General features: G+C 46.5%; 1 protein-coding gene and 1 long non-coding RNA gene across 2 annotated transcripts in view; one reads left to right on the forward strand and one right to left on the reverse strand.

Moving 5' to 3' along the window:
• Positions 1-6,677: 6,677 nt before the first annotated feature.
• LOC105512765 overlaps positions 6,678-12,220 on the forward strand; it is a 46,665-nt gene continuing 41,122 nt past the window's right edge. The window contains exon 1 of the long non-coding RNA XR_001001912.1: positions 6,678-6,931. This is a non-coding gene — a long non-coding RNA (uncharacterized LOC105512765). The remainder of the gene's footprint in view (positions 6,932-12,220) is intronic.
• Positions 7,761-12,220, reverse strand: part of DLX6 (distal-less homeobox 6) — a 5,530-nt gene continuing 1,070 nt past the window's right edge. Inside the window, exons 2-3 of the mRNA XM_011943344.1 lie at positions 10,951-11,144; positions 7,761-9,004 (exon numbers count right to left, since the gene is read on the reverse strand). Of these exons, the coding sequence (XP_011798734.1) occupies positions 8,753-9,004; positions 10,951-11,144 (446 nt within the window). The 3' untranslated portion in view covers positions 7,761-8,752. The remainder of the gene's footprint in view (positions 9,005-10,950; positions 11,145-12,220) is intronic.

Genomic DNA, 12,220 nt, shown 5'->3' on the forward strand with positions numbered 1-12,220 from the left:
GGGGGGGGGGGGGGGGGGGGGGAAAGCCAAAGGATGCCCCATTTTGTTTTCTGCGCTCACAGAGACAGAGGGATTGGGGAAGAGATGAAGATACCCACTTCCTACTTTTCTTTCTTTGCTTGCAAGGATTTCGGGAGTTTCCGTTACACCGAGAGCTAGCGCTTTATTTCTGGCAACTCCGACTGGGAGAAACCCGCGCTCGCGGTGTGCCAGCGCCTGGCTTTCCCCTGCGCGGACGCCTCTCCCTGCCAAGGGGTGCGTGTTTGGGAAGGTTGGGGGTGGGGGCGCACCCACTGCACACCTCCAATATTTCTCACCTACTGGCTGCCTAAGAGTGGCAGGAATGTGCTTGGAACATACTGTTTTCCTTTATGCACACAAAGAGGGCAGATAGTTTTCCAGCTGTCCCTATAATCTCCCCAGCCCCATTACTGGTGGAAAAGAAGGGGGATCCCTTCCTCATCCCCATTCACCGGGCGCGGCCGAGCTGAGGGAAGGGAGGGTTCGGATTCTTTTCTAGAGAAAGAGGGAAGCTCTTTTTAAATGACCACTCCTTCACCCTAGCTTTGAGGCTGCTTGTAGTTAAGATCACTAAAGCCTCATTGCTAGGTGGCCCAGCCCAACGCCGCGCAGACACAGACTTGGTTTCAAGATTCCTTCCCTTGTGCTAACCTCACTTCTTCTACTCGCAAAGGCCTCTTCTCTCGTGCGGTTTTTATTTTTTAACTTGGTCTGGGAGCTGTGGACAAAAATATTCTGGTAAATCAGTCTGCAGCGGGCTTTCCCTGGCACCATGGGGATTCTCTCAGGGGAATTTAACTCCCTGCAGTCCTGCGCCCAAGGATGTAAAAATAACAGATCTTCAGCAAAGTCTAAAAATATCTATGTGATGTTTCTCTCCCTTGCCTTCCCTTCCACCTTCTCTTCCTCTCCATTGTTTTTCCTACGTCAAATATAAACGTGCTCCACTCCCCAGCATATTCCCGTACCGTTGGGTCCCACTCTTGACATCCCACTGGGTGACCCCTCTGCCTGCCCCTTCCGGTTTCCACTTGCCTAGCTCTCAGTCTAGTGCTCCCAAAACGAATCAAGTCCTTTCCAAGATTAATGCTTTTTTTAGTGGGCGTCTTCACACTCCCCACCCCTTACTTCCAACACCTCACCCCCATCTTCAGAGCTCCTCACAAACCCCAGAAAGGCTGGGGCATGCGGTCAGGGCCAGCGCTATTCCTCGGTGCCCAGACCACCTCCTGAGCCCTCCTGTAAGAGAGCAGATAAGTTGGCCTTTGTTTGAGACTCGGGTTGGGCTAGGCGGATTTCTGCCCTTTTTCCCCCCTTTTTCCTGGCGGCCACCTCCTTGTGGGACAAGGGCGGCCTGGGGATCCGAGAGAAGCCGCATTCCTGTGGGTGCCAGGCGGCTCCAGTGCTGAGCCACAGGGCCTGAGACACACACACAGAGAAACCCGCAGACCTCGCTGCCCTTGATCTCGCTTGCTCTCTCTCCCTCCCGTCGGAGCACCCACCCGGGAGCCTGTCCACTCACACTCGGATCCACCCAGGGTTCGGCCTCAGGCCGGAGCGCGTAGATCCGGCACGAAGACACAAACGCACACAACCCCCTCCGGTGACACAGGCCAGGCCAGGATCTCCCCGCCCATGTCAATCTCGTCTCTCCCGCCCCTTATCCCACAATCCCAGACGCGTCGGCTGGCCTCCTCCGGTTCCTTTGATCCCACCGGACGCCCCACCGCTCGCGGCGCCCTGGCCGCGCAGTCCAGGGAGTCACCCACAGCGCGCCAAAGCCAGGCTGCGCTCACCTCCTCCCAGCGCGCCCTATAGCTAAGTCCAGCCTTGACACCGCTCAGTCTCCTGAGCTCTCCAGCCCGAAGAGCCCGGGATACCTGCAGGAACACTGCCCCCACATCCTCCTTCTTAGCGCTTCCTTGTATTCTGGGAGAGGGACCTTTAGGCTACCCAACCACCCCTCCTTTCCGCCCCGTCCCTGCAACCCCTTGGATCTCGCGCCTCCCACTGGTCACTGGGATCTTGCCAACCTAGGGCTCTCTAGCCCTCCCTGGAGGCACACCCAGAGGGCAGACGCCCTCGGGCACCTCTGGGAAGCTCGCCACGCCGGCGGATCCGCCTGCGGTCACCCAGTTCCTCCACCCTTAAGCACCCCCTCCCACAGTAGCCAGTGGAGGCTCCCGCCGCTCCGGAGCTTGGGGAGGGGGCGCTGCAGCTGGCTCTCGGCCTCGGCTTGCGTTCCCAGGTTGCCCGCGGTCTTTGCACACAGTGCTTGGTTTTTTTCAACCTCAGCCCAGTCGCAGCGAACTCTGGGCCTTAAAAATAGCCCAAATAGCGGTGGCACATGTGGGATTGGTTAAATATTTTCTACGCAGCCCTGTCTCTTTTCCCCCACCCTCGGCATTTTCTGTTGCATCCGACAGGCTTTCGATTCCTCAGGGCAGAAAGTATACATTGTATCTATTGCGTGTGTGTGTGTGTGTGTGTGTGTGTGTGTGTGTGTGTGTGTGTGTTGGGGATGGGGAGTCTTTCCTTTCAATCATCCAAGGCTGCCGGCTGTAATGTAATAACCTGTTTTATAGGTCGGGCTCTAACCGTGAAGATAGGAACTAAGGGAATTTACATGAACCTCTCTTTAAAGCAGATGAGAGTCCTGTTTTGCATCAATTAAATGTTCCTGCTCTTTTGTTCACTTGGACTTCTTATTTACTTCTGATTTATGGGATCCGAAGGAGTCTCTTTGCCAAAAGCACATGTATTATTGAGTCTGTTCCACATCCTAAACCAAGATTTATATAAAACCGTGAAATACCACACATTACGACCTTTCACCACAGGAAGGAAAAAAAATAGCTTCATAATATCATTCTACACACATACCCTCCCTCTCTCCTAGTTTCGGTAAGGATTCTCTGTGGAATCTTCACCATGCAGTCTAGCGTATTTTTTTTTTTTTTAAGAAGTGCGTGAGGGTAAAGGGCGGTAAACAGTTTCCACGCTATGATATATTTTAAAAGCTTTTTTTCTCTCTCTCTCTCGCTAACCGAGAAGACAGAAACCTGCCAATGGAAGCTTATTGTCATCCAGGACTATTTCTGCCACTTGCCATTTGCAAGGTCAGGGAAGAGGGGCGGAGGAAGAGCAGGATATGGACTCAACTTTCATCTATAAACAGGGGTCACTAAACAGGGGACATTTCATTATTGCGCTTAAATTCACAAGAGCTAGGAAGCCTGCTTGCCACCCGGCAGGGTGGCCCTGGTTGGGCAGCTCCTGGGTCTGTGAAGTGGTGGGAGGAGGGAGAGTCGACGCACATTGGCCTGGAAGCTAGAAAAGATGCCTAGGAAATTCTCTGTATTCATGGTGGGAAAATTGAGCTCCTGGGGATAAACGGGCTTTAGATATCTTTGACTAGGAGGTCCCCACCAGGAACCAGAACTAGACTCCAGAATCCTCCACCAGGGTAGGGTTCATCCTCCGGGAAGCAACAGCTTGAACCCCTAGAGCTCTTTGACTCTGGGACCAGCATAGTCCCCCAGCCTCTCTCCAGCCTCTCTTGCTCTAACTCTCCCTCTCTTGCTCTAACTCCCTCCTTCTTTGGTCCTCCTATATTTTAGTAAGATTGACCTTGCTCATTTTAGCACATCGGTGACAGGTAGCAAAGGAAGCAGCTGGACTGGTTTATATGGTGGTGGTGGGGGGGGTGTTAATTAATAAAAGTTAATGATAGGATTAAAACCAATAGCCAGCCAAGCCTACTGGAGAAGACAGCTTCCCAGCTGGCTATATTTAATTACCAGCACTTAATACGTTTTCTGCTAATATCATCTAGGATTCTATGACTTAGTTCACGGTGAAAGAAAATGAAGACAGAGGGCAGAAACACAAGTGCCCAAGGGCATTTTACTTGGATAACAAGAGAGACAGCAAATTCGTTTAAGAAAATATTCATAAACAAGTGACAGGCACACTCTGAGGTGATTTTGTGGAAACAATGGTGAAACTGACAAATGTTCTTTCCTTTGGGGGAGGGATACCTTTTTAAAACAGGAAAATGTTTCTGGAGAGAGAAGGGGGAATAAAAGACAGGGGGTTGCAAAAAAAAAAAGAAAAAGAAAAATTATTTTAGACTCCAGACAGTAGCAGATGCAGCTGCCCTTGCAAACACATCAGCCCTGCACTATTGAAGATTTGGACATGAAATGCTTCAGACCACTGATTTGCTATTTTCTTAATTCTTGCTCTTCTTTTTCCATATGAATCAAACAGTCTTTTGTCCTTCGGGGTTTGATTTGATCGCTACTGTTCACATTTCACTTTTGTATTTTCCTCTTCCTATACCATTACTCATTGAGTGCCCTGTGAAATTACAATCGTACATTTTCAACTCAGCAACCCATTTGCAGTGCAAAAATAGGGTCTAAATAATGGCTGAATTAGCCCTACTGGACAGTTTCAGATGTAACACTCTGTAATAATTATATTGCAGGCTGGATTAGGATGCTATTATCATAATCTGGACGTTTACAATTATCTGTAATTTGCAAAGATGCGCCAGGTCTTGATTACAGCAGTTTTTTTTTTTTTTTTTTGTACCACGCTAACCATCACTAAACAGTGACAGTAATAACAGCTAATTTTGCTGGCAATATAAGAGGTGCTGGGGTGTGCAAACAATTTCACACCTGGATGTGCTCACTCAACCAAGAATATAGAGAAAGAGCTTCTGCCCTGAGACTCAGAAAAATATTCTCCTGTGCTTCAGTTCAGTATAGATTTCTAGACCCTGATCATTGCTTAAGAGATACTCACTAATGGTAAGTTTTTATTTCTTGTATACTTCAAGGAACAGTTCTTATTTCTCTTCTCACCGTTTCCAAGATACATGTTGCCGTTGTAATTTATCATGGGCTACAACTTTGCTTTGTAGATTTCTCTATGCTGACCTTTTATCCCCTTTAACAGTAAAAAGGGTTGTTGTTCTGTTGAGTGAAAGGATTCGAACGAGAATGGGATCCTTAAGTATTCGATTTGTCTTCTTGTTTTCTATGTTGTTGATGTATTTGGTGCAGCTTGTGACTGGAGCCTGCGAAAAGTACCATGTTTCTATAAGGTGTGGAGAGACTCGGCTGGAGATTCCAAGCTAAAATCTATTTGAGAATTATTATTCACAGCTAATCCTAGGTGAATCCAGAGAGGGCTTTACATGTGGCCGTGATTTTAGATTTTGAGGCCACAAGATATCAAACGGAGCTCGCGATGGGGCTCCTTTAGAACCACAGGTATGCGGACATTTGCAAAGGCAGGTGTAGTCTGATGAATCTCTGGACGGTGTAGCCCCTTCGAAATCTTTCCTCCTGTTGGGGGAAGGTTTCCGAAATAACTGGCCTCTGAACCCCTTCGAGGCTGCTTTTCAGGGTCTTTGCCTCAAGCTGGTGTGTCGGGGCGGTGGGGGTGGGAGGAGGCTATGCGGGTCTTGGAGTTACTGCCTGCCGAGCACAAACGCTGCGACCTTGGGGTTGGAGGGGCATGATTGGCTGAGACGCAGAACCGAGCTGGGGAGCTAGAAAACCCAAATTTAGAAACGCACCAAGGAAGACTCCAGCAAGAAGCCGTGCTGTTCTATCTATAGATGACGCTGTTTCCTGACCCTGTAGACGTTGTAAGCAACTAGAGATGTTAAGTGCCTGAGAAATCTTTGGCTTTCCATCCCAGTGCAAAAAGGCCTTTCTCCGGCGGCAGAAACCTTTTGACTAAGTTGTGTCAAAAGATAATGAGATGTTTATTGGTGCCAAAGAGAAATCGTTCCCTTCATTCCCTCCCTCCTCTACCCCACCCCCAGCTATTGTTCTCTCTCTCCCCCACTTTATCTCTTTTTAAATAGGAAATACGGTCAGAACTAGGCTCCACAACTCGAACTCTGCAACCTCTGGAGAAGTTCGAACGTGGGGAGGCGTAGTAGGCACCACCACTGGGCGATGCCTTTCGCCCACGCCCCTCCTACCAATCCCTCCCTCAGGAATCCGCTTACCATAGGGTCAATACATTCTAAAGAGTGAACATATTAACCCTTGAGGTTCAGAGGATCCAGAGAAAGCCCAGTTCCAAGGGCAGTCTGGGGGAAACACTTGGCAGAATTTCTTAATTAAACTCCTGTTAAGAGATAAACAGATCGATACAAATGCATCATGACAACACCTCGAATATGTCAACATGCATTTGCTGAGTTTCAGAATGTTACGCACTCACAGTGGTTTGGCATGTATCTGGTGAATTTTTTTAAAGAAAAATTAGTGTTGGTTTCGATGTATGGTAGCTTTCTCCCTAACGTAATTTGAATAATTCAGCAAAGCCCCACTACCAGCTGTACTTCTGCAGCCTCTTCCATTCTTTTCAGCATTATAATTTTGGTTAATTTTCAATTTTAGGTCCTACGTCTCTGCAATTTGTGTATGAATAACAGAATAATTTCCCTCTTTTGTTTCGCCTTTCCTGTTCCTGAATCTAAATAAAGATGGCTTTTTAGTATTAAAAGTGGAAGAAAATTACAGGTAATTATCTTTGACGGTAAAAACGCTGTAATCAGCGGGCTACATGAAAAATTACTCTAATTATGGCTGCATTTAAGAGAATGGAAAAAAACCTTCTTGTGGATAAAAACCTTAAATTGTCCCCAATGTCTGCTTCAAATTGGATGGCACTGCAGCTGGAGGCTTTGTTCAGAATTGATCCTGGGGAGCTACGAACCCAAAGTTTCACAGTAGGAAGGGGGAAAAAAGAAAAGAAAACATTTTTCCTAATGTAACAATGCGAATGCTAGAAAATGACAAGACTGATCGGTTTTAAACCATTCTGAAGACTGACTGAGCGTGGAAGTTGCTCAACAAAAAAAGGAACGGGTATATTGGTAAGTAGTCTTTGCTTTGTGTCTAATTATAGTGACTGTCCTTTTGCACGACTGTATGTCGCTGTCATTATATGGAGCACTCTGAGTATCTCTATTGACTTCTGATAAATGGCTCAGTGGTTTCAAGGTTCATAATTTGAAGGATGCCCAGGTCTGTAGCCATTAATTCTCGCAGTATGGGGCTTCCTGCTTGTATGACGGAAGGACTTTTCATTTTCATTATTTCTGTGCTTTCCCCAAGATCGGAAGGATGTATTTCATCCAGGATAGTGCATTTTCCTACCTAGCTAGCTGGCAATGGGTTTTAAACATTAAGTAAGCATAATTGTGCACTCTACTCTCACTTTTTTCTTTCCTATGTTTTTAAAAATTGCATCCAAAGACAAATATAGCTGTATTATTTTGGCTGGGAAAAGAGAAAGGAGAATACTCAGTTTCAGCACTAGAAACTACTGTGATATCTAGAAGTTAACTTGAGGATAGGTCATTCTAATGTTTAAAAGTAGATAAATGTGTAGAAATTACAATAAAAACATAATATGTAAAGAAAGCCGAGAGAACATCCATGGTTAATGTTAAAGTACCTAAGACAAAGGCTAGTAGTGCAAACTGACATCTTTGCAGGCACTTGATGTTCATATATATATATACACACACACACACACACACACATACACACACACACACATATATATATAACTTCCCATATTAGGAAATAGTAATTTTTTTAAGGGTGATAGAAAATATAATGGGGGGAAGGGAAGTGAGGGAGGAGGGAGGAAAGAGAGGGACAGAGACACACAAAGAGAGAAATATACAAGACACTCTTAGCGTTTTGTGGCTTTTACTCCATATATGAAAGAAGACAAAAACATACAAAGTATATGTACAACTAAAATTCAACAATATATACAGAAATGTTTCTTGATATAAATGTCCCTATTAGCTTTGTGAATGCCACCAATTCACCTGGTAAAGGTGTCAAAGCAATAGAATGGCAATTTCGATTATTTCCTCTGTCTTTCCTGATTCCAGTTCAGGGTTCTGGGGGGTGGAGTGGGGAAAGAGTGGTTTTTGTTTTGTTTTTTTAATCAACCATCATTCCTGGTCATTGCATTTTGATAAAACATGCAGCATTCCCTTTGTAGCAATGTTCTAATCTTACAGCCACTTTCTCCTTTTTCTTTAGAGAAGGGCTGTTATGTGAGGATTTTTCTTTTCTTGTCAGTCTAGGAATGGTAAATAAAAAACGCAGGAGTCCAAAATGCTTCTCTTTCATCATGTAATGTCTTAAACTCATTAAACAAGTAAAAACGCTGCCATGTTTGTGCAGATTCTTCTGGTTGGGGAAAATCTGTTTTTAAAAAAAAGTCATTTTGATGGATACTCCCAAAGAGAAGAAGAGGCTCAGAGCCTGGATCCCAAGGGGTAAGAGAAAATATCCTTACAGTAAAGGGTTTCAGGAGTGCTGGCATAGAAACCAGTTTCTCTCTCACACACACTCTTTCTCTCTCTCTGAGATGCAAGATTAATTACTGACATTGCTCAAGAGAGAAGGTAAATGAGAAAAAAAAGTGGAAAGGAAAAAAGAAAAGAAAGGTAGAAAGGAAAAGGAAAGAAAGAAGGAATGGAGGAAAGGAAGAAGAAGTGAAAAGAAAGGAGAGGGAGAGAAAGAGAGAGGGAGAGAAGCCTAGTCGGCTTCTCGCCACATTAATGAGCTCTCCTAAGCCTGCTCCTTCGGCTCCTTTTCGCAGATATAAGCAGGTCCCGGATCCTCTTTTCCTTGTTCAGACGTTTCCCTAGGGTGTTCCCTTGGACAACTCACATCATCTGTGGTCTCTGCATCGTGTCCTGGTGTGGAGAGGAGTACCAGTGAGAATAGCCAGGCATGTAGCTGTTGGGGGGCATACTGACACCCTTGGCCGAGGCAGAAACGTCCCAGACTGGAGGCAGCGCTGGCGAGCGGGGCGACAGGGCCGCAGAGCCCTGGAGGGGGTCGCTCTCATGAGGATTACTGCCCTGCTTCAGCAATTTCTTAAACTTAGAGCGTTTGTTCTGAAACCATATCTTCACCTGCAAGAAATGCAGCAATCATTAGGCCCATAAACATCAAACCAGTGCCTCTAGCATCACTCAGGGGTTTGGAAGCAATATTAGAAAAGTTTAAAACAAAAAACAACCACCGCCAATGCCTACAAGCCAAGTCCCCGCCTCCTTCCACCTCTTTCTAGCCTCTTACACTCCCACTTCCTCCAACCTACTAGGTATCTTGCCTAGATACCGAAAATTATTGTAATCCTAGAATTGCATGCTAGCCTAGGTGTTTAAAACAACAGTATAAATAAGACAAAACTGAATGAGATGACCAGGTCCGAAGCCTAAAGAAGGATTTTTAAAAGGAGCCCTTTCAAATCAAAGTCATTCAATTGAATGCACCTCCTCTGAAAGTCTTGTGTTTTTACATTTAGTCTACGTAAAATGACTATTTCACATAGTCGTTTGCTTCCTGTACATTTGTAGAGATACCCAAAAGCTGGTGTCTCTATACAGGCACAGGGAGCAAATGACTGAAGAGATTAAAGCCTATACATTTATAACTAAATGCCTTCAATATATCTATGCATATATTGCATATGCCATAGATTATACATGAAGCATCTTTCTCCAGACATAAATATATCCCCATAATCTTGCGGGGATTAAGGATTGCAGCTCCTTCATTCCCTATTTTGTATGTTGCCTAGTCAAACTGTGGTCACCGATCATCACATGATTGTTAGTATAGTAACTAAAAGTCAAAGGACTTCTGAAAATTAAATGTGAATCGAAAAATCTGGGATGGGAGCATATCTAGGCCAACATTTCAGATCTACTTTATTTGAAGAAGGAAATTTTATGGTGCAGCTTCCTTTACCTTTAAAATTCCCTACTCATAGGAATCTACTTTTTCAAGAGGCATACAAGCCACTGAATAGCCGGAATCCTTTCATATCAAACCCCAAATATATGAATAGCAATATGGAAAGAGGAAACAGGCTAAATTGAAAAAGAACAGCTTAAGGAGTAACTGTCTTAAGTCAACACACAATCAGTCTCCAGCAATAGTCTCATAAAACCTGAGGTCCCCTTGCTGAAGATTACCTACACCAGATGAGGCCTACTTACTCCATCTAGGTAAATTAATCAACAAAAACTACAGGTGATTGCAGCCTGGCTTTTTGACCAGGGTCCTAATACACTCACCTAAGCTCCTTCTTGTGAAATCTGAAATGCCTTCTATGGCTTTTAAATTAGTAGGATGGGAGAACTTCAGTAACTGTACTTAACTGTGGCTTCACCTGTTACAATTTTGGTAACATTTCTTTTTGATCTCCAACTCTGCCACTATACCCAAGTCCTGTGCTCCAGGGAGACAGCTCAGACCACGTCAGCCTGTCACCCAGATGACTCAACCACTGTGCTTAGGGAAATCTTCAGAAAAACCCACCTTGCCACTCCTAGGATAAACAGATTGCACTTTGGTGCCTTTACTAAACCCCATTGGAACGTATGCCTACTTTGTTTTTTTCTTAGTTCATTTCACAAGTTTTCTTTCTGTGTCAATAAGTTGAAAACCTTATTAGTTCCCAGGGCCTACAAAAGGATCCTTAAAAAAGTTGAACCTTATTCTGCCTCCTGGCCTGTAAACCTTTTTCTCCTAAATGTTTGTTCTCTTTCATGTTGTTCTGCTCTGGAATAAGACTCAATTGAATTATGAGTTTGGACACAAAAGGATTCTAGGCTGGGGTGGGGTCGCCGAGGGTTGGAAGGATGTGCAAATCCAATCCAGTATTCAATACCAGGTCATTCATTCCAAACTGTGTTGTCCCAGGAAAGTGCATAACTGGAGCAAAAGGCATTTGTCATTAAGCTCCTTCCATCCTTGGTTGACTAGGCCAACAATTCCTCCTGATGTGCTCCCTGCTCGATCTGCAAGCGGGACCAGTATTTCAGGGATACTTGGGCTTCTCGGGAATTACCTGTGTTTGTGTCAGTCCTAAGGAAGCTGCCAGTTCGGCTCTCTCTGGAAGGGCCAGATACTGTGTCTGCTGAAAGCGATGGTTTAAAGCCTGGAGCTGCAGGCTGGAATAAATGGTCCGAGGCTTCCGAATCTTTTTCCCTTTTCCATTGAACCTGATTTCCCCGTTTTCAATCACTGTAGTTTTTTGTTGATCTGCAAGCAAATAACACAGAGGAGCGGTCACCCGGGAGGCCACTGCTGCCATCTCCCTGCTCCTGGCCTGGCCTGCAACGAGTCTCCCCAAAGCCCAATAAGGGTTACCTCGAAAAATCCCTATGATGCCCCTACCTCTCTTGGTCCATTCTGCTCGTGTGCTCCCAGCGTCTGCGTAATCTCCTTGACCCAGTCCCTGGCCCTAACATTGTGCAGTGTCCGGGCCAAGGGAGTGCCAGAGGCTCTCAGACAAACAGCCCGCTTTGCCGCAGCGGAGGCGGTGCCGGAGGCTCTCTGGGGTGCGCAGAGCAGCAAGGCAGCAGCTCTCAGGACGAAGCGGGGCCCCTGTGCCTGGCTTAACAGTACCTGAAGCTGTGCTTGAGCCACCCAGGTGTTTACGCGGCCAGTTGACTTGATGTCACCAGTTTCAAGCTCAGTGCATCGAGCATCCTCTGCATGTTTGAAATGACTCTCATGAGGAGGACCAAATCCCCAAACAAAACACAACCAACAGCTCAGACCAGCCCACGAGCAGGCTGCGCCTCTCACGGCAACTTTGTTCCCCTCGGATGCTGAGAACCATCAGCCCGAGGTTCTTTGCTTCGCCTCCACGAACAAAGGAGCAGCCAACACTGTAGCGAAAACCTAGACAGGGGGCCCGGTTAGGGATGAAGGTGAGGGACACTTTAAAGCCCACTGGAAAGAGCCTGTTACTAGTTTAACCAGAGCGAAGGCCACGCCAGTTTCCCTCCGAGTCACTGAGGCGCACGGGGCTCTCCACGCAAAGTAGGCCACTGCCTGCCCAGCGTGGGCTGGGAAGCAAAACACGCTCCCCAGTTCCGGCCCAGAAATGTCCCCAGCCGGGTCAAACGTGGGTTACAGCCTGGAGGGAAGGAGCAAGGAAAAGGGCGCACAGACCCAGTAGGCTGGAGAGCGCAGTGTGGACCAACTCGTCTAGCGAAGCCTGCGCCGGGCCGGGGACTCAGCCCAAACTGCGCATCGGAGGCAGGAGAGCGAGGCGGGCCGCGCCGCGCCGCAAGGAAACTGAGGGTCCGCGGCAGCGGGAAGGGGCCAAG

The sequence above is a fragment of the Colobus angolensis genome, unplaced genomic scaffold (genome assembly GCF_000951035.1).
Source record: "Colobus angolensis palliatus isolate OR3802 unplaced genomic scaffold, Cang.pa_1.0 Scaffold104, whole genome shotgun sequence".
In the NCBI taxonomy this organism is placed as follows: Eukaryota; Metazoa; Chordata; class Mammalia; order Primates; family Cercopithecidae; genus Colobus; species Colobus angolensis.